Source organism: Nylanderia fulva, unplaced genomic scaffold (genome assembly GCF_048542155.1).
Source record: "Nylanderia fulva isolate GAGA-0341 unplaced genomic scaffold, ASM4854215v1 Scaffold119, whole genome shotgun sequence".
NCBI lineage: Eukaryota > Metazoa > Arthropoda > Insecta > Hymenoptera > Formicidae > Nylanderia > Nylanderia fulva.
In genome coordinates, this window is record NW_028189398.1 from 345,288 (window position 1) to 366,078 (window position 20,791).

Here is a 20,791-nt window from a genome sequence, read left to right on the forward strand (position 1 = left end):
TATTATGTTTTATCTTGATAATAAAAAAAATATGAAATATCTCGTAAATATATATTCATTTTTTAATAATTTTACCTAATAATTTCCTGCATAAAGTAATGAGATAAATTAATTGATGCAAGAAAAATATAATTATATAAAAAAAACAATATGCATTTGCAAATAACAAATTTTTCTTATTATTCTTACACGAATGATGACTCGAAATCGCGAAAATATCCACCTGGAATTAGACTATATACAACATATATATATATATATATATATATATGGGGCATTCCACGTATTATTAAATTTGTTATTATAATTATACTTAATAAGAAATAAAATATGATATATTTTATTTTTTTCGGAATAAGTAATATAAATTTGTAAATAATGCCTATTTATTTGATTAATTGGCCAAAATTTGAAATTGCTTAATTAAGATAACTGTTCTATATAAATGCCGACACACACACAAATATATTTATATGTATATGTATAACGACCTCAGAAGTTTTGTTGACTTAACACATCATATTTATTTTGATGAACCGTACAGAGAATCAGTCAGTCTTTAGTGATCTTTCGGAGCACATCGTGATAAATATAATATTTGTGTAATAAAGTGTGTGTGAATATATTATATTCTTCCAACATTGCATGCTGCTAGAGTATCAATTTGTAGCAGTTAATTGTTAAACAAATATAATTTTTATCAACATACTTTTGCAATTACCATACTGTTTCGAAATAAAAGGTAAGTCAAAATAAGTTAAAAATAAAAAATATATATATTGTCTACAAATACAAAAGAATTTTATCGTACAGTATAACGGAATTTTAAAGAATTACCAACATATAAGTATAAGAGAATAATTCTATTTAAAATTTTCTTTAAATTTTAATTCAGAGATAATTTCAAATAATGTCGATATTATAATATTTTACGAATTGTTATGTTGAAATAATCTTAGGCGCACAAAAGTTTTATATCGAATAAATTATTTTTGAAACTTAAAAATATGTTAAATTTACATAACAGATAATAAATATTATAATAGACACTTTTAATTATTCTTTTATTACTCAATTATTAAAATACTGTTTTATAAAATTTGTCGTACATATTTTTTATAAAAAATATCTGTGCATATTTTAACATTTAAAATGATTTTTGAGTGGTGCTAATATTTAAGTTAGAAGAATAACTAATAATCAAGAAGAAGAATCAAATATTAATTTTTGTTGTTAAAGATTATGTATGAGTATATTAGTATATGAGAGATGATTATGTGTGAGTATGTGTACGTTAAGAAAAATAAAATAGTAGACAATTCCTTGCAATTTGTATTCGATATCAAGAGACACGGTAGTGTCTCGCGACCAGTTAAGGGCGTAGCGGAGACACCGTGTATCTTAACGCGAGTCGGACATTTGAGTCTTTATAATATTTCGAATCCTCAATAATGGCTGAAGCAATCGAGTTTATACTAGACTTAATCGATAGATTGGAGTTCGAATTATATAATAAAAGTGTCTTTATTTCTGCTCTACGTGATTTGTAAGCAGAGATATATAAATGCAAAGTCGAAATATGAAAAATTTCTATTAAGAAAACGTCCCCGTCATTTCATTATCATCATTATCATCATCGACCACGCATACATAGTAGTATCGTGCTACACGTATTCACACGTATACAACACATGCGCACACATATATCACACGTACACAACACATGCAAGATGCATGGTAGTGGTAATTTTGTCCATCTCGCACGTTTACAACAGATGGCGATAGTGGCGCTCCGCCATATCGGCAGCGTGCGGGTTTATGTTGGCTAACTCTCTCTCTCTCTCTCTCCTCTCTGCTCGTATCCGCTCTCGCTCTCTCTCTCCGCTCCTCTCTCTCGCTCACCACACACACACACACACACACACACACACACACACACACACACACACACACACACACACCACACACACACACACACCACACACACACTCCTCTCTCTCTCATTCTCACTCACTCACTCACTGTGAAAAAGAAATAAAAAAATTTTAGTTAAAAAACTGGGAGCGCTGCTAAATAATATTCTAACAATATTAAAATTAAATTGTTACTTTTAAACTCATTACAGTTAAAATATGTTTTGTGTTTAAATTAATTAATGTTACTTTAAGGTGCATTGTAATTTTGAAACTTAGCAGCGCGCCCAGTTTTTTTAACTAAAATTTTTTTATTTCTTTTTCACATGGCGCATGGACTTGGCATCTTGTTTATCTTTTTTTTTAAAAGATAAGTTTTTTTATGGTACGATTCTACATTTGCAAATTTAAATTTTTACTGATTCATTATACGACTCTATATATGTCTGCAACTTTAATTTTCCACTGGTACAAGTTTCTACTTTCACTTGGCGCAATTTTTTTTTTATTTCATTACTTTTGTTACGATTGTACATGGGTTTATAATCGATAATTTTTCATACAATTCTATTGTACATGGGTTTGCAATGTAGGATTCTACATAAGTTTGCAATGGATAATTTTTAATACAATTCTACATGGGTTTGCAATGGTTAATTTTTCATAGGATTCTACATGAGTTTGCAATGGTTAATTTTTCATAGGATTCTACATAGGTTTGCAATGGGTACGATTCTACATGGGTTTGCAATGGTTAATTTTGCCTAGGATTTTACATGGGTTTGCAATGATTAATTTTTCATAGGATTCTACATGGGTTTGCAATAGGATAGGATTCTACATGGGTTTGCAATGGATAATTTTTGTTAATGGCGTGCCCTTAACTGGTCGCCTTTTTTTACCTTTTTTTAAAGGTGATATCCTCTTACAAGAGCGAGGTATCGTATAAAATTAATTTTGTTAAATGAGAAATAAATGTAAATATAATATTTAATAATAAGTAGAACTATATTAATTATATAAGTTAGAAATAGACAGAATACTAAATATTACTATATATTATACGTAAAATTTTTTACATAAAATATTTTATATAAAACGGTCAAAATGTATATGTAAACAATAGTTTATATCGATTTAATAAGGTACTTTATTAAAGTTGAAATGTTTTCAGATATTTAAATTAAATTTAATAATTAAAATTAAATTTTTACTTTTACAGTTAAACACAATAATGTTACATGTATATTGATAGTGATAATTAATATATAAAAAAATATTTCAATTAGAAAGATTTGATAAAATGAACATTGATAAAGATTATTAATTTTATGTTGATTTTATTCTCGATGATTGTTCGTTTAGAGTTTATAATACACAATTTACGAGTAAAAGTAACACATACTTTTAAAGGAAAATAATAAACATGTGCTTTTTTCCTTCCTTATAGTCTTTCTTATGCCTACTGTCTTCTTATTTTGAATAAACACAGGTTTTTATATATGTAGGAATAACGGGTCTTGTGTTTATTGTTACTTACATTTATATGTAATTTGCTTTGAACAACTAACTTCATATTCTATAAATCTTTATATTCTAACTTATATTCTTATAGATTTTTAAATGTATATACTTTTTTAAAAATGAGATTAATTATTTGAAGAAAATATCAATATGTACTGTTAATTTAATTTTTGTATATTGCTGTCAATTACAATATGTGCGACATTGAAATTCATACGTACACATACATACATACATACATACATACATACATACATACATACATACAGATATATAATATATATATATATATATATATATATATATATATATATTGTATATATATATGTATATATAATTTTAATAAGTTTAATACTTTTTGAACTTATTTTTTTTGTTTATATACAAATTGATTTAAAACAGACATCAAAAACTGTATTAAATTTTTCTATTTATCTTTTTGTGTTTTATAGATCTAAAATAAATATTCCTTTTCTCTGAAAAGATGATATTTTAAAATTATTATTAAGTAGCGGAATAATGTTTATCGCTGAGACGGCTTCTATTCATAATGAATTTTTATGCTATCAACCATCAAAAAATATAAAACCAATCCATTACGATATCAAGCTTATATCATTTAATGAAGGAAATATTTTCCATGGAGAATACAATATCAGCATAAGAATTCTTAAAAAAACGAAATACATATATTTATCTTCAGCAAAATTATGTATTAATGATATTAGTTTTATTTAAAAATTTAGAAAACTCTCATAAGAATGATAAAGATACAATAACTTATAAACTGACATATAAAATTATTAAAGACAAAATTACTCTTTTCTTCATGGATGTTTTATCACTAGGAGATTACACTTTAAATATAAAATATTATGAGATTAATAAAAGTTTCTCAATTTTTAACGTGAAAAAAAAAAGATATGTAAGTAAATAATAAATGTTTATTAAAAAAAGTACAATGTGCAATAATATAAAACATTGTAATTAATATATTATTTTAATTAATATGCCATTGTAATTAAATGTACTATTTATGTATTAATATCCCAAGAATTATTATATATCGTGAAATTTATATATACCCCCATAGCAAAAACATCAGTGATATCATAGTGATATGTTCTGGATGTCATAACATAACGATATGCGAATGTCCGCTTTGTCACAAGTGTGATGTCACAATGATATCATTATGACATTACACTTGTGACAACGCGGACATTCGCATTTCGTTATGTCATCCAGAACACATCACTATGATACCATTTGATGTTTTCGCTATGGGGGTAAAGACGAATAATCTTACCTTTAATTATTATAATAATATTATAATAAAGTCATAATATATTATGCGTTGACGCATATAACATTTATAGGTTTTTTAATTTCAATATTTTTATGCTTCTCAAAAAAGTCTCATTAATTTATATATTTTGAAATGTAGTTGGATAGCTACTACGCATTTCCAGATAACTGGCCCGATTGTCTCCATGTCAGGATCAACAGGAGTCATTGTTAGAAACAAACCTTTAACATTTCTATAGGATGTAATCAATGCACAGCTTTGTCAAATATGCCAATGCAAAATACGGAAAAAAATGAGCATAATATATTATGGACACACTTCGATACCACACCTGCAATATCGCCCTATCTTGCAACACTGATTGTGTCTAATGACCTATTACATATTTATAATGACACTTCAAACATTCAAATGTGGTGCAGAAACGAATCTAGATTTCACCTGGAATTTGCAAAAAATTTAGCTGAAAATATCACGTTGTTGTTCAAAAATAAATGGTATCAACGTTCGAAAAATATTTCAAATGTGACTCATGTTGCAATTCCAAATTTCCATGACAATGACATAACACTTTTTGGACTTGTTATTTATAAGTGAGTACAAGTGCTTAAAATTACATTAAAAATAAATTATATTATAGTATGCAAAATAAAATTTAAAAACAAGTATATCATTTGTTTCTGTAAACGTTCGAAAATAACAGAAATTGTGAAAACAAACAATTTTAAGTACTAACAATAAAAATTAAGTTTATTCGTAAGTATAATTTAAAAAGTTGAAGTTTATCGTTTTCATATATACATAAAGGGGAAAGTTGGTATGCTAAATAAATCGTATCCCCTAAGGTAAATGTTAAAGTTGGTACGAATTTACAATACTGGTTTGCTAATTATACCCATAAATTTGGAAATCGTACCGCTAATAATAAAATTAAAAAATTGTAACAGAAATAAAGATTTATTTTCTACGAAAGTTCTCAATCTTAACATTCAAATATAATTTTAGGGAAACAGATATCATCAGCAGTAAAGGTTTATATCCCGTTGCTCACGACATCGAATAGCTCAGTTAGTAGGATGTAAAGTGGCACAAGAATGGTTTTTATGATCTAATGAACAATCAGTCAGAATTGTGGCTTAATAAAGGTCTTATTACATTGATTGCAACGTATGGTGTTAATAAGGTTGTTCTAAATATTTTTAACGCAATCTCGTTCCCAGTTTCTCCGGAAACGATGGCAATACTTAGCATTTATATTGCAAGATTTTCGTAAATTAAACTCTTTTGCAAAATGTATAAATTCTATGTAAATTATCTCAAAAACAGTTATTATTATATGTAATACTAAACTGTTTCATAAAAAATACTTTTTTCAAATATTTACATACATATAATATAATGTAAAATATTAAAAATTTTTAAATTTTTTTAACAACCAATTATTAGATATTTTCAAATTTTTATGAAATCTAAAATAAAATAAATTAATAAAAAATTAGTACACACTATATTTATTTAAATAAGTTTGATAAAGAGAAATCTGCAATATAATATGAGATAATAATTCTATAAAATATGTAATATTTGCTAATTATATTAATACAAAATTTTAGATTTGATTATTATTATGTACATGAAATGTTTTTCAAAATGAAAAAAGTATTATTTCTTTTTAACATGAAAGTAACGCTAAATATATTAGTATTTGTTTCTAATGCAAGTTTTTTTCAGAGCGGTTATATCAATATATTAATTATTTTTCCTATAGATTTATCCAGATAATCGAATAATAAATTTATTTGTTGTTCAAAATCAACATATTTCTTTTTATTTGGATGGTGATTTCATACGTGGAATTCTACTTCATCAGATGACAATTTGATTGACAATTCGCAAATTCATCAGAGGTATAACGTAATATAATAAAATAGTCCGTAAAAACTTTTCATTTATTAATATTATAAAAATATGTGTAAAGTTATAAGATATTAATTCTCTATATATACGGATTATAATTAAATATTAATTTTATAATAGTACAGACATACACGCACACACACAACACACACACACACTCACGCGCGGCGCTTATGTCCGTGTGTTGATACTATATCTATATCTTTAATTAATATTTAAATTTATAATACATGAATTTTTAAATCGGTCATAGAGCCCAAGCGCGAAAAATTAATTTTTCGGAACTGTATCTCTTGGTTTGAGATTACTAAGTTCCATATATAAATTAATCTCGAATTTACATATAAGAAAACTTATATTTTCTCACCTATTTTTCTCTAATGTAAAATACTCTGTAATATTCTCTTTGTGATTATCTTATTCTTACAACTTATTGTTTCATAATGAATATTGCGAGAAATCGATTTTATAAAAAAATTAAAGTAGACCCATTAAAAAAAACTTAAATGATTTTCAAATAACTTTGGCAATTATTCTTTAAAAAAAAGCCAGTAGTGTCCTTGTTTTCGTTAGATATTATACAAATTTATCAAAACCGTTTTCCCTAAAATAAATTGTTTCAAGAAAACTATGTATAGATATTTTAAAATGTAAAATTTTGTGTATGTATACACATATACACACACTTCCACGCACAAAGTGTCCGATAATAGCCGCACATATGTAGGTAAAGGAGATAAACCGAATGGTTCTCTATCTTCGTAAGAAGTAATGAGAAATTTAAAAAATAGAATGATGAAGGGTTACGGCAATAAAGACATTTAACTTTTACACGCGTATAAATTTTATTTCTTTTATTCTTTGAGATTTCCTATTTCTATATGTGATATTAGTCTATAATTCTTATACATTCTTTCTTTCTGTTAATGCATTCCTTTTGCATTCTTTTGATATTTTTTATTTGTTTTTCGAATTAATACCCTGTATACAACATAATATATAATATATATGTCGTGCGTATAATAAACGGGGACAGAACTTTCAAGACGTATGCATAATTGAGGACATTTGTATACTTGAGGGAAGCCTCAAACTAATCACATATCAAACGGATGGTTGGGGACATCTACAGATGTTCCAGGCGTATATTTTGGGACACTCTTTTTTTAATGCAAAAAGATATTTTAGTAAATTCCCAAAAAAAGGTAATTTCATTTTTAAAAAAAAAAAATTTTGGTATAAAGTTTTTTATATAACCTTTTTTTTTGAGGGGCTAAAAAAGAAATGTTTTTTTGGGACTGGGTCTAGGGTTTAGCGTTATTCGGGACATTCCCCAAAGTCCAGCGTTTATTTTGGGACCCCTATTTTTTAAATTTTCAAACAATTTTTTAGAAAAACCCCCCAAAGTTTTGAAAATTTTTCTTTTTTAAAAAAAAAAACAAAAATTTTTTTGGGTTTTTTAAAAACATTTTTTTTTAGTTAACGGTTTTTTGAGGACTCAAAATGAATGTATATTACGAGGACATGCCCCATATTTTTGCGTATATTTTGAGGGCTGTCCTAAAATTTTCCCCCCGATTTTTGGGGGACCCATTTTTCAATTGAAAAACCTATTAGATAAAACCCCCAAATTTAGATAATTGTCATTTTTAAAAAAAAACCCCAAATTTTTGGGGGTTAAACATTTTTTACTCAACGTTTACTCTGGGGACCAAAAAGAAAGGGAATTCGAGAACTTCCCCCGAATTATATTTTTAAAAATTTTATTAGCGGTTTTTTGAAATAATACTTTTTTTTATGTATTTTTAAAATTTTTTATTTTTCTTCGAGGATTTTATAAATTTTTTTATTGAAAAACTTTTAAAAGGGAAAAGTATTTTTGAGGGAAAGTCTTCGGAATTTCTTTAAAATATTATTTAGGGGGGGTCCAAAAAAAAAATGCCCACCGGGTTTTAAAAAAACGGTGTTGTGGCTACCCCCTTTAAAAAGGGCGTGAGCATTTTCCGTGTCTCTTTATTTTAGTATTTTTATTTGTGAAAATTTTTCGAGGCATCTTTTTTTTAATTTATTTGGCCCCTTCCTTTTATTTTTTAAGACTTGTAAAAAAATAATTAGAAAAATTTTACTTTTTGAGATTTAAATAGAGTAAAATTTTGTTTTTAAACATATACGTTTTTTAAAAAATTTTTTAAACCTTTTAAAAAAATGATTTTTTTAGGATTAAGAGCCTTCAAAAAATTTTCTTTTTTAAAAATTATTTGGGAATTAAAATAGGTTTTTCCCGAAAAAAACTTTTAAAAATTTCAAGTTTTTTTAATCAAAAACAATTCACAATATTTTTTTTTAACTCAGGGGGTTTGGGGCCCTCCTTGAAAAAGGGAACAATTTCGTTACAAACTTTGTAAAAAGTATTTTTAACCCCCATTCGTTTTTAATTTAAAAAAAAAAGCGTTCCGGGGTTATTTTTTAGAAATAACGATTCGTTATTTTTTCGTTATTTTGTTACGGGTTTTATTTTTGTTTAAAGGCCCAAAAAAAAGCTATTTTGGTTTTTTAAAAAATTTTTTTCTTAATAAAGAAGGCTTCTTATACTAGAAAAATACATTTTATAAGGTGTGGCGATTATATCGTCACATATTCCCCGTTAACAATATGCGAAAAACCTTACGCGGGACGAAAGGAAAAGCGGACGCGAGACAAAAAAACAAGTGAAAAGACACAACGGACAAGAGGGGAGGAAAAAGACGATAATCGAGACTCGAAAACAATAACACAAGCGAAATTAAAAAGGATGAGTCGAGAAGAGTCTCGAAGGTCGTAGGAACGGGCAGGAAGAGAATAGATGCGCGGGTTCGAGAGATTCGGCACCCGTCAGGTTATTCGCGTGCGGAAGTGCGACCGAAGGGAAAAGTTGTACCGATTGAAAGTCGTAAAAATAAAGGATACGAACATTAAAAGGACCTCGATCTTTTCACACACACACTCTCGTTCTGATATATGTGCATATTTACATCATGCAATGATCAATTGGCACGTCAGGTAGTTAAAAAAGGTTTGAAATTTTCAAAAACTACGTATATGTATTCAAACTATAAATTTTACATCATATTTGATCTCTCTAAAGTATAGTTTCTAATTATATTTTACAAGTCTTCAAAGTATACGGAACGGACCAGATAAATTATAATAAAAGATGACCTCGAAGTAAGTTCACAATATATAAACTACATAAATGAATCAAGAGACACGGTAGTGTCTCACGACCAGTTAAGGGCGTAGCCGACGAGACACCGTGTATCTTAACGCGAGTCGGGCAGTTGTATTATTTCGGGACACCGCTAAATAATATATTTAAAGTATAATTCGAAGACATGTCCTCGAAATATACATTTCATTTGAGTTCTCAGAGTAAATAAATTATATAAAAGATGACCTCGAAGTAAACTCACAATATATAAACTACATAAATGAATGTATTATTTCGAGACACCGCTGAATAATATATTTAAAGTATAATTCGAGGACATGTTCTCGAAATATACATTTCATTTATGAGTCCTCAGAGTAAACGTTGAGTATAAAAAATGCTTTAACACCCAAAATATTGTTTTATTTTTAAAAATGACAATTATCTAAACTTTGGGAGTTTATCTAATATGGTTTGCAATTGAAAAAATAGGGTGTCCCAAAATATACGCTGGACATATGAGGACATGTCCTCGAAATATACGCTGAACATATGAGAGCATGTCCTCGAAATATACATTTCATTTATGAGTCCTCAGAGTAAACGTTGAGTATAAAAAATGCTTTAACACCCAAAATATTGTTTTATTTTTAAAAATGACAATTATCTAAACTTTGGGAGTTTATCTAATATGGTTTGCAATTGAAAAAATAGGGTGTCCCAAAATATACGCTGGACATATGAGGACATGTCCTCGAAATATACCCTGAACATATGAGAGCATGTCCTCGAAATATACATTTCATTTATGAGTCCTCAAAGTAAACGTTGAGTATAAAAAATGCTTTAATATCCAAAATATTGTTTTATTTTCAAAAATGACAATTATGCAGAGTTTGGGAGTTTATTTAATATGGTTTGCAATTGAAAAAATAGGGTGTCCCAAAATATACGCTGGACATATATATATATATATATATATATATATATATATATATATATATATATATATATATATAATGCATTAGAAGAAGAAATTGTGCAAATGAAAATTTGCACTTTGCTTTCTTACCATATAATATTTCATTAAGTATAATGTTTCTTTAATTACTAATTTTAATACTTTTTATATTTATTTTCTTGTTTGTATACAAGAATCCCTTTTTAAAAAAGGCATGCAAAATCGATTATCGCAAATATTGTTGTTGATTTTCCGCGATGCTGATTGGTTGTCTTGATTAACATTTGCGTTATATTAATAGCATCAAACAACTGCCATCGTCAAGATTACTAGTTTGACAGTTGAAAAATAAAAAATTAAAATAATATCAATAACGCGCGCTTTGCGCACGTTTGTGTTGTCTGATACCTGATACATAACAAAAATTCAGAAATTAAAATTATATACATAATCAAAATACAGAAATTAAAATTATATGCATAATTAAAATTCAGCGAAATAAAATTATGTTCATATTTATAGCATCATGCAACTGTCATCGAAAATTAACAATTTAACAATTGTAAAATAAATAATAGAAATTATATTAAAAGCGCGCGCGAAACACGCTCTTGTGTCATCTAGAAATTTAAAAAAGACATCAAAACTATATTTAATTTCTCTATTTATCTTTTGTTTACAGTGTGATTTACAAATCTTAAATAAATATTCCTTTTCCAAAATGATGATATTTCTGAAACTATTATTAAGTAGCGGATTTATGTTTATCGCTGAGACGGCTTCTATTCGTAATGAATCATCTTTATGTTGTGATCCATCAGAATATATAAACCCAATCCATTACGATATCAAGCTTATATCATATATTGAAGGACATATTTTACATGGAGAATACAATATCAGTATAAGCATTTTTAACAAAACGCAAGACGTATTTTTACATTCAGAAAAACTATGTATTAAAAATATAATTTTATTTTCAAATATAAAAAAATATGAGAATGATAAAGATACAGTTTATAACTCAACATATAATATTGATGAAAACATAATTCATGTTTCTTTTTCGGATGAGTTATCACCAGGAAATTACACTTTAAATATAAAATATCTTGGTATTGCTGATAAAATATTTAGAATTTTTGACACAAAAGGAAAAATTGCGTAAGTAAATAGGATATGTTTATTAGAAAAGTACAATGTGCAATTACATAAAACATTGCAATTAATATACTAATTATTTATGTATCAAATGTTTCAAAAATTATTATATACCATAACATTTAAATATAAAGACGGGTAATCTTTTTTTTAGTACATATTATTACTTATTACATTTATACGTTTTTTAATTCCAATATTTTTATGCTTACTAAAAATGTTCATTAATATATATTCCTTGAAATGTATAGTTTGATAGGTGCTACTCAGTTTCATATAATCTGCACCCGACGATTGTCTTCATGTTGGAATGAACAGAATTTATTGTTAGAAGCAACCTTTAATATATCTATAGGATGTAATCAATGTACGGCTTTGTCAAATATACCATTGCGACAAACGGAAGAAAATAAGTTTAAAATGTTATGGACACACTTCGCTACCACATCTGCAATGTCGCCTTATCTTGCAACAATGATTGTGTCTAATTACCTATTACGTATTGATAAAAACACTCGAAACATTGAAATGTGGTGCAGAAACGAATCTGGATTTCACATAGAATTTGCAGAAAATGTAGCTGAAAATATCACGTTGCTGTTCAAAAATGAATGGAAACAATGTTCGAACAATATTTCGAAGGTAACACATGTTGCAATTCCAAATTTCCATGACAATGGCATAATAGTTTTCGGACTTGTTTTTTATAAGTGAGTACAAGTGTTTAGAATTACATTAAAAATAAAATTATATTAGTATGCAAATAGATAAAATTTTAAAACATGTATATACAATATTTTGTTTCTGTGCACGTTCGAAAGTATAAAGAATTGTGAAATATAAAAAACTTTCGTAGAATTATGTTTATTTATATTATTCCAAAGTTAAAGTATACCGTTTGAATAAAAGGTAAAGTATGTATGTTAAATTGTACCCTCTCAGGTAGATGTTAAAACTGTAATGAAGCTATGAAAAAAATGACATTTTTAAAATTTTCAAATTATTGTTCTTTGTCAACGATATACACATTAACAGAAATTTATCGTTGTTTCATATTGTAAATTAAAAAATAAAGAAAATATTATTTGGTTTAATTTACAATACTGATTTTTTTGCTAAATTGCACCCATGACTTTGTAAATCGTACAAGTAACAATTAAATTAAAATATTGTAACAAAAATAAAGTTTTATTTTCTATAAAAGTTCTGAGTGTTAACATTAAAATATAACTTTCAGAGAAGCAGATATCATCTACAATGAAAATTTATATCCTATTGCTCACAAAATCGAAGTAGCTCAATTAGTAGGACGTAAAGTGACACAGGAATGGTTTAATAACATGTTGAACGATCCATTAGTGTCGGATTTTTGGTTTAAAAAAGGTCTTATTTTATTTCTTGCAACGTATGCTGTCAATAAGGTACGTAATTTTAAATATTATCAACTCTATCTCGCTCCCACCTTCTTGTTAACGATATAATACTTAAACATTTAGATTGCAAGGTTTTCTTAAATCAAACCCTTTTTACAAAATCTATATGCATTCTTTGTGAATTGTCTGGAAAATATATTTAGCATTAGTTAAAATAATTAATTATTTTAAAGAAATACTTTTTTCACATATTTACATATATATAATTATAATTAATTTATTTAAAATTTTTATTTTTTTAACACCAATAGTACATATTTTTAAATTTTTATGTAATATAATATAAAAAAATTAATAAAAAACGAGTACACATAATATTTATTTAATTAAATTGGGTAAAAAGAAGTTTGCAATAATATAATATCATGAGGCAATAATTTAAAAAATACGTAATACATATTTGTTAATTATATTAATACAAAATTTAGATTTCATTATTATATATTTATTTTAATGTGTTTTTTAAAATAAAAAAATGATTCGTTTTAACAATGAAGTAACAGTAATAATATTAGTATTTATTTTTAATGCAAGTATTTTCAAAACGCTTATATCGATATAATAATTATTTTTTCTATAGACTTATCCAGATTATCCAATAATAAATTTATTTGTTGTTCAAAATCAACATTACTCTTTTAATTTGGATAGTGATTATTATATGTGGAATTTTACTTCACAAGTTAACAGTTCATTGGAAATTCCTAATTCTATCAAAGGTATACGTAATTTAATAAAATAGTCTGCGCAAATTTTTAACTGTTAATGGTTTAAAATATGTGTAAAATTAGAAGATAATTAATTTTTTATCTGGATTTTAATTTAATATATTTATAAAAGTACACACCTGCGCGCGCACACGCTCATGCTTATTCACACACTCACGCAAACGCGCGCAACACACACACACACACACACACACACACACACACACACACACACACACACACACACACGCACACGCACACACAGTGTACAGTGATAGCCGTACATATGTAAGTAGAGGGAATGGTCCTTTAAAGTTTTGCTATTTTCGTAAGTATTAAGAAGAAATTTACTTATAAAATAAAACGATAAACGGTGCGGCAATAAAAAACATTTCACTCTTACGCGATTACTATCTTATATATAGATTTATATTATAATTTTCTTTATAAAATTACTCTGTTTACATGCAACCATTATAATAAATATACATTTATAAAGTATTTAATTTATAATTTTGATGTAAATTATAGCACCCTTTATAGTGCGCATGATGCAACACGCCTTCGGACACATTTTTTGGAAAAACATTCTCTCATATGCAAATAGCACGTGAGTAATACAACATAGAATATAATATAAAAAAATAAAATTATAGAAATCTTAAATAATTTATAATAATATACAAATTTTTTTTATATAATGTCCCTTATTTTCTTTCGTTTCTTCTGACATTATTTCATAATGTTTTTGCTTAGTGTTACAATTCCTCTTTTTGTGCTACATTTGTTTTCTAATCTTATTTAACAGGTTTTTAAATATGTAAAACTTATATCTCTTTTCTGTTCATAACTTTTTTGTTAATAACTTTTTTAAAATAATGAGCGACACTTAAAACCTCTTTATACTTACTCAGGTCAGTGACCTTGACAACAAATGTCAAGGTCATCGAAATCGGAAGTGGCTTCCCATATCTCAATAACTACCAACATTTTCTATATAATATGAACATTATACAGATAATTTAAACATATTTGTAACTTGTTTCTATTTATATATTTTACGTACTTTGTGAATTTAGGCTATCACATTGTCTAGACTCTGTGAATCATTTGAATGTTGCTTTCGAAATGAATGATGTTGTATATCTAACAAGAATGGAATATTGGCATTCGGAAAAGCACTGTCCTCTTATTAAAGTAAAACGAAATTATAGTGATCCAATGAGCCAAACAACTGTGTCGATACAATATATCGACATATTAAAAATTCGCCACATTCCTATAACTTTTACTACGGAAGCATCTCTCAATTTTAACAATTTTACTCATCATTTTCTAAATCTTTACGTGTCACAGGATCTCAAATTATTATTACCATTTAAAGAGGGTGGTTGGATGATATTTAATATACAACAAGTTGGTAAATATCGACATATGGACTTATTATGATTTATTTCTCATCTTTATTTTACAAACATATAATTTACATAATTTTACTTTTTTATTTATTTTTTTATCTAATTTTATTTATTTTTTTATTCATTGTTCTATAAAATTTTGAGATATTTATTATATAATTATAATATAATTTATTATAATTATAATAGTTTTAAAACTTTTTGTGTAATATTTTGCATTATTATATATACATACTTATATATATATATATATATATAATATTATATTTAAGATATACGCGCGTAGGCGTTTTCTAAATAATATCATTCAATATTAATGTTATATTTTTACAAATATGTTATTCAAATAATTGTAAAAATTATTAAAAAGATAATTATATTTATAAAATTAATAATAATAAATGCAGGTAACGTAGATTTTTCGTAACGTTACATATGCTACAAAAATTATATGGGTGTTAGCATAAAATAATTATTAATTATGCACAACTAAAATCAATTTTATTTTATGATATATAACAATATCCTGCACAGTTTCATTTTCTCTACTATTTCAAGTATTAGAATGACATTTTTATAATTAATTTTCTATATTATGTATTTGCATTTCTTTTATATCTATTAAATTTTTAATTTTTAATTTATAATTTATATAAACAAAAGTATGAAACAAAAATTGAAATAAATTTGAAAATATGTATTTTAATGATCAAATTATTTAAAACTAATAAAAATTGATTAAAATTTATTTACTATTCGACAGGATATTATCGCGTTAACTATGATGATGAGAAATTGGCGAAGAATTTCAAGTTACCTAAAATCTGATAATTACACGAAAATTCATGTTCTTAATCGTGCTCAAATTATCGATGATGCATTTCATTTAATGATAGCAGGCCATATCCAATCCCATATATTTTGGAATCTTATAGAGTATTTGCAACGAGAAGAAGATTATATAACATGGTATCCTATGTTCAAAGTTTTGGAATACATGTATGGTACTTTTCCATGGAGAGAACCGGATGGAAATATTACTGTAAATATTAATAAATTTCAATGAAATAATATTACATTTTAAATATTTGCATATACACTCATTGATCACAAATCATTTAAATACTTAGAAAAATATATTCAGCAATAATAAAATTTTACATACTATTACGTCGCAAACAAATGTGCAAACAAATTCAGTTCAAATAATCACTCACCCGAAGAACTGTCAAAAAGTTTATGATTTTCACTACTGCCAATATTATTGGTATATAACATTGTTGTTGGATATATAGATGAGTGCTTAACATCTTTGTCAATGAATGCAATTATATTAGTTTTATATCAATATTACATGTTGTAATTAAGAAAAAAATTAAACATATATTTATAGTTGGAAAAATTTAATTATATATTTCAAAAAGTTATATTTTATACTTTATTTAAAAATAAAATATGATTAATAAATAGTTATGACTTTAATATCTATTAAATATTATAAAACATTTTGCACAAATTAAACACCATATTTTTGCGTACAGATATAATACATATGTATATTTGCACGTGCATATGTACGTGTATAGATAAACGTTAGCGTCTATAAGTGAATTTGTATGTTATGTTAATTTCATAGAGAAAATTTTATAAATCTATTGGAAAATAATAAAAATATGTTAATTAATTTTTAAATACATTTATAATATAAACAAATAAATATAATTAACAATTTTTAGTTTAGAATAAGGCACGCATTATACACGGTACTTGAAAGAATCAAATATGAAGAAATTGATGATGCAGCCGAACTCAGAGTATGTTTACGACAAGAAGCTGCAAGATGGGCATGTTTTCTCGATAGCATAACTTGTAAGAGAAAAGCCAACAATAAATTAGAACAACATCTCCAAGATCCTACAAAACACAAGTAAATATTGTTATACATATTTTTTAGCCTTCCTAAATCAAATTCTCTAGTAGGTATAGCCCACAATGTTCAAATGATTTGATCAAGAGATACATATGCTAATCTTTAATAAAAAATTTAATTTTGTTATGTTTTAGACTTTTGCCATGGTGGAAGGAATGGACATATTGTAACGGTTTGACGATAACTACCAACAAAAAGTCTTGGCAATTAGTGTATGACATAGGATATGAAAAATTTGATCTTAAATTTTTAGAATACTTGACTTGCTCTGAAGACAATGATATAATTATAGATTATTTAAGAATGAAATCTATTAAAAAAGAAGGAATCCAATATCTTATTACCAATTTTTTACATATTATTACGAAGCATGCGAAGAATGGAGATATCTTGCAGTACATATTAGACGATTTTTTTAACATAAAACCAAAGTAATTTGACATATTTTTATAAATATTTTGTATACAAATTTATTATGTGTTTTATATATGCATTTGTTTTTTCCGTTTTTAGACATGTTGGTGTAATTGCAGCATTACTTATTATTATTAATAATGTATATAGCAGAATTTTAGCTGAGGTAAAAATTTTACATGTTTATTTATGTATGTATACAAAATGTGATAATAATGCAATATTAATAAATATCATTTAATGTTTAAATAATTTTGATAATGTAATAATAACTTTGTCTATTTATAATGCTAAAAATAATACATTTTAGCAAATAAACTTATCTATTATAACTTTGATAAACAAGGAAGATGTTGGGATGAAAGAAAAGGTAATTTTCATAAATATTATTATGGAAAACAAAAAAAAAAATATTGTTCTATCTCTCTTATTAATTTCGGAATATTAATATTACATTTGTTTTGTTTATTATATAAACAGTATATTGATTTCATTGTACAAATTTTTGTTTATCTTTATTAGGTTTTCATAATACAGAATTATTACAAAATTAACAGCAAAATAATTATTCGCAAACAACAAATCAAAAGGCAGAGACAGTATTTTGAAAGTTTATTTGTCTAATGTGTGGATGTAACAAAATTGCAGCTTTGCATACGTGAACATACTTCATATAAATAATTTTTTATATTGTATATACTATTTATATATATATTTTACTGTTTTAATTATTGTTTATTTATATGTTTTACTATTAGATGCCGCTGTCTTTACAAAACTTTATGACTGCAAGCATCAAGTTTTACATTTTTCTTTTGCGATCTCTTGCTTGAAGTAGTTGAAATATATATTATTACCTGTGTAGTCACAAGAAAGTAATGTAATATTATAATAAATTTTACTATTCATTATAATACATATAACACACATACACATATTAAATTGTTAATAAATTTTCTATCATATAATTATTATAAACATTTATAGCCAACATATTTATATATATACGAAATATTAAATTTTTTATTATATAAACCATATATATATGTAAATTATATATGTATGCTTATGCATGGTGTGTATGTGTGTGTATATAAAATAGTAATAATATATATACGTGTATTATATTATATTCAGTTCATATTATATATTAAATATTAATTAATACATTATAATATTAATAAATGTATGTATACATAAAATATATGTTTGTACAACAATAAGAATTAATAATATGGTAATGTTATATAAAAACTAATTTTAATTATATGTACTATATATGTTCAATATTAATGTGTTATTATAGAAAATTGATCGATTTTCATTTTTTAATTTACAGTAAATCACATAACATAATCTCTCTCCCCCCCCCCACTCTTCCGTAATCAACATTTTAATTTTATTAGAGTTATTTAAATAAAATATTAATCTTAATATTAATCAGATAAGAAATATATTTTTAATATTAATATTTATAAAATTATATTACATAACTTTAAATTTGTACAACATAATTTGGCGCTTATTACTAATATCTTTAAAAGACATAAAAATACTGCAAAATGTGTTAATCGTAAATATAAAAAAAGAAGGAATACTATAAAAAACAAAGGCCAACTATGACATCAAATCAAATTACGATGTCACATTATTAAAATATTAAAACATTTATTAATCTTAAAAAAACTTAAATAGAACTAAATTCAAATTACATATACATATACGTTTCGACTGCACGACAGTCTTTCTCAATGTTAATAGATAATATAAATTTACATTAAGCCTCAGATTTGGTCAAAACATTTAATTTTCTATCGATAAATAAACGCAGATTTTTAATCGCCTATACTCTCGCTTTTATTATTGACATCTTTATTAGGAAAAAATTTGTTTACAATTGTCATTTTGGATTTTACTGTGATATTAGATTGCAGAAGCCATTACTGTCTACTCTTTCGTTGTGCATCTTTTTATTGTTGAATTTTTTCCGATATATAATCAGGAGTCGATAAAAGTTCTCTATTATTAAATTGTTAACCTTACGTAACTATCATATCCATGTGAGTCATATCATAAATTATCATAAAAAACAAGTACTTACATAATTTGTTCTGACTATCAAAATATAATTTTTCTTATAACAACTCAGTTAAATTCTTTTTAATACGCAAAGTTATTGATGTGTTGTTCTGATCAACTCACAAACGATACTAATATAATAATAAGTGTTAATCGTAATTTTAACTTAATCATATTTAATTAATTTTAACAATTACATTTAAAAAAGATGTAAACATAGATAGAAGATAAAAAGTATGAAGCTGATCATCAAATCGATGTTTTCAATAAGTGCACGTCTAACATGTACTTCTTCCAATAAACACGATAAAACTTAATATCAAAAAATTATATTACTATTTCATTTGCCTTTCTATTATTTATAGTTTCTTATATTCTTAATAATAAGTGTCGACTATTTTTCAGCAGAATAAAATGTGTACAACAGTATCACAACATGAACAAAAAGTTCGAAATTAGATAGAAACTCGTTAGACTAAAATTGGAAAACAATTAACACAAATCTTAAAATCTTTCTATAGCTCATCAATTAGAATATGACAAGAGAGTTACTATGTAATATATGCACAAATTTGCGTACAATTTCTGTGTATATATATATATATATATATATAATTCAGAAATTAAAGTAATTCTGATACGAAATAAAATACTGTAAAAAAGAAGGAAGAATCGATTATTATAATGATAATTTAATTTATTTCTTACTTACACAATTAGAATCAATTAAATGTTTAATATACTACCAAGAATATAATTGACAAGAATAAAAGTGTATCAACGCATTGAAAAAATTATTAAATTAAAAGATATTGTTATTTCTATACTGCTATATAAA

General features: G+C 25.4%; 2 protein-coding genes and 1 long non-coding RNA gene across 4 annotated transcripts; all 3 read left to right on the forward strand.

The window, feature by feature from the left end:
• Positions 1-565: 565 nt before the first annotated feature.
• Positions 566-5,807, forward strand: LOC146724742 (uncharacterized). Of its 2 annotated transcripts, none has more exons than XR_014926529.1 (3): positions 566-742; positions 4,885-5,339; positions 5,752-5,807. It is a non-coding gene; the product is annotated as an uncharacterized LOC146724742 (long non-coding RNA). The 2 variants fall into 2 exon arrangements; XR_014926530.1 differs by lacking the exon at positions 566-742 and adding an exon at positions 4,173-4,362.
• A 6,350-nt stretch (positions 5,808-12,157) lies between these two features.
• On the forward strand, positions 12,158-15,092 carry LOC146724743 (uncharacterized). Its single transcript, XM_085490037.1, has 3 exons — positions 12,158-12,682; positions 13,210-13,393; positions 15,027-15,092. The coding sequence occupies exons 1-3, from the start codon at positions 12,216-12,218 to the stop codon at positions 15,090-15,092; spliced, it is 717 nt and encodes a 238-aa protein (XP_085346163.1). The 5' UTR covers positions 12,158-12,215.
• Positions 13,990-18,965, forward strand: LOC114930951 (thyrotropin-releasing hormone-degrading ectoenzyme-like). Its single transcript, XM_029302808.2, has 9 exons — positions 13,990-14,124; positions 14,644-14,722; positions 15,192-15,532; positions 16,294-16,572; positions 17,267-17,457; positions 17,595-17,891; positions 17,974-18,040; positions 18,185-18,244; positions 18,397-18,965. The coding sequence occupies exons 4-9, from the start codon at positions 16,312-16,314 to the stop codon at positions 18,496-18,498; spliced, it is 978 nt and encodes a 325-aa protein (XP_029158641.2). The 5' UTR covers positions 13,990-14,124; positions 14,644-14,722; positions 15,192-15,532; positions 16,294-16,311; the 3' UTR covers positions 18,499-18,965.
• Positions 18,966-20,791: the final 1,826 nt, after the last annotated feature.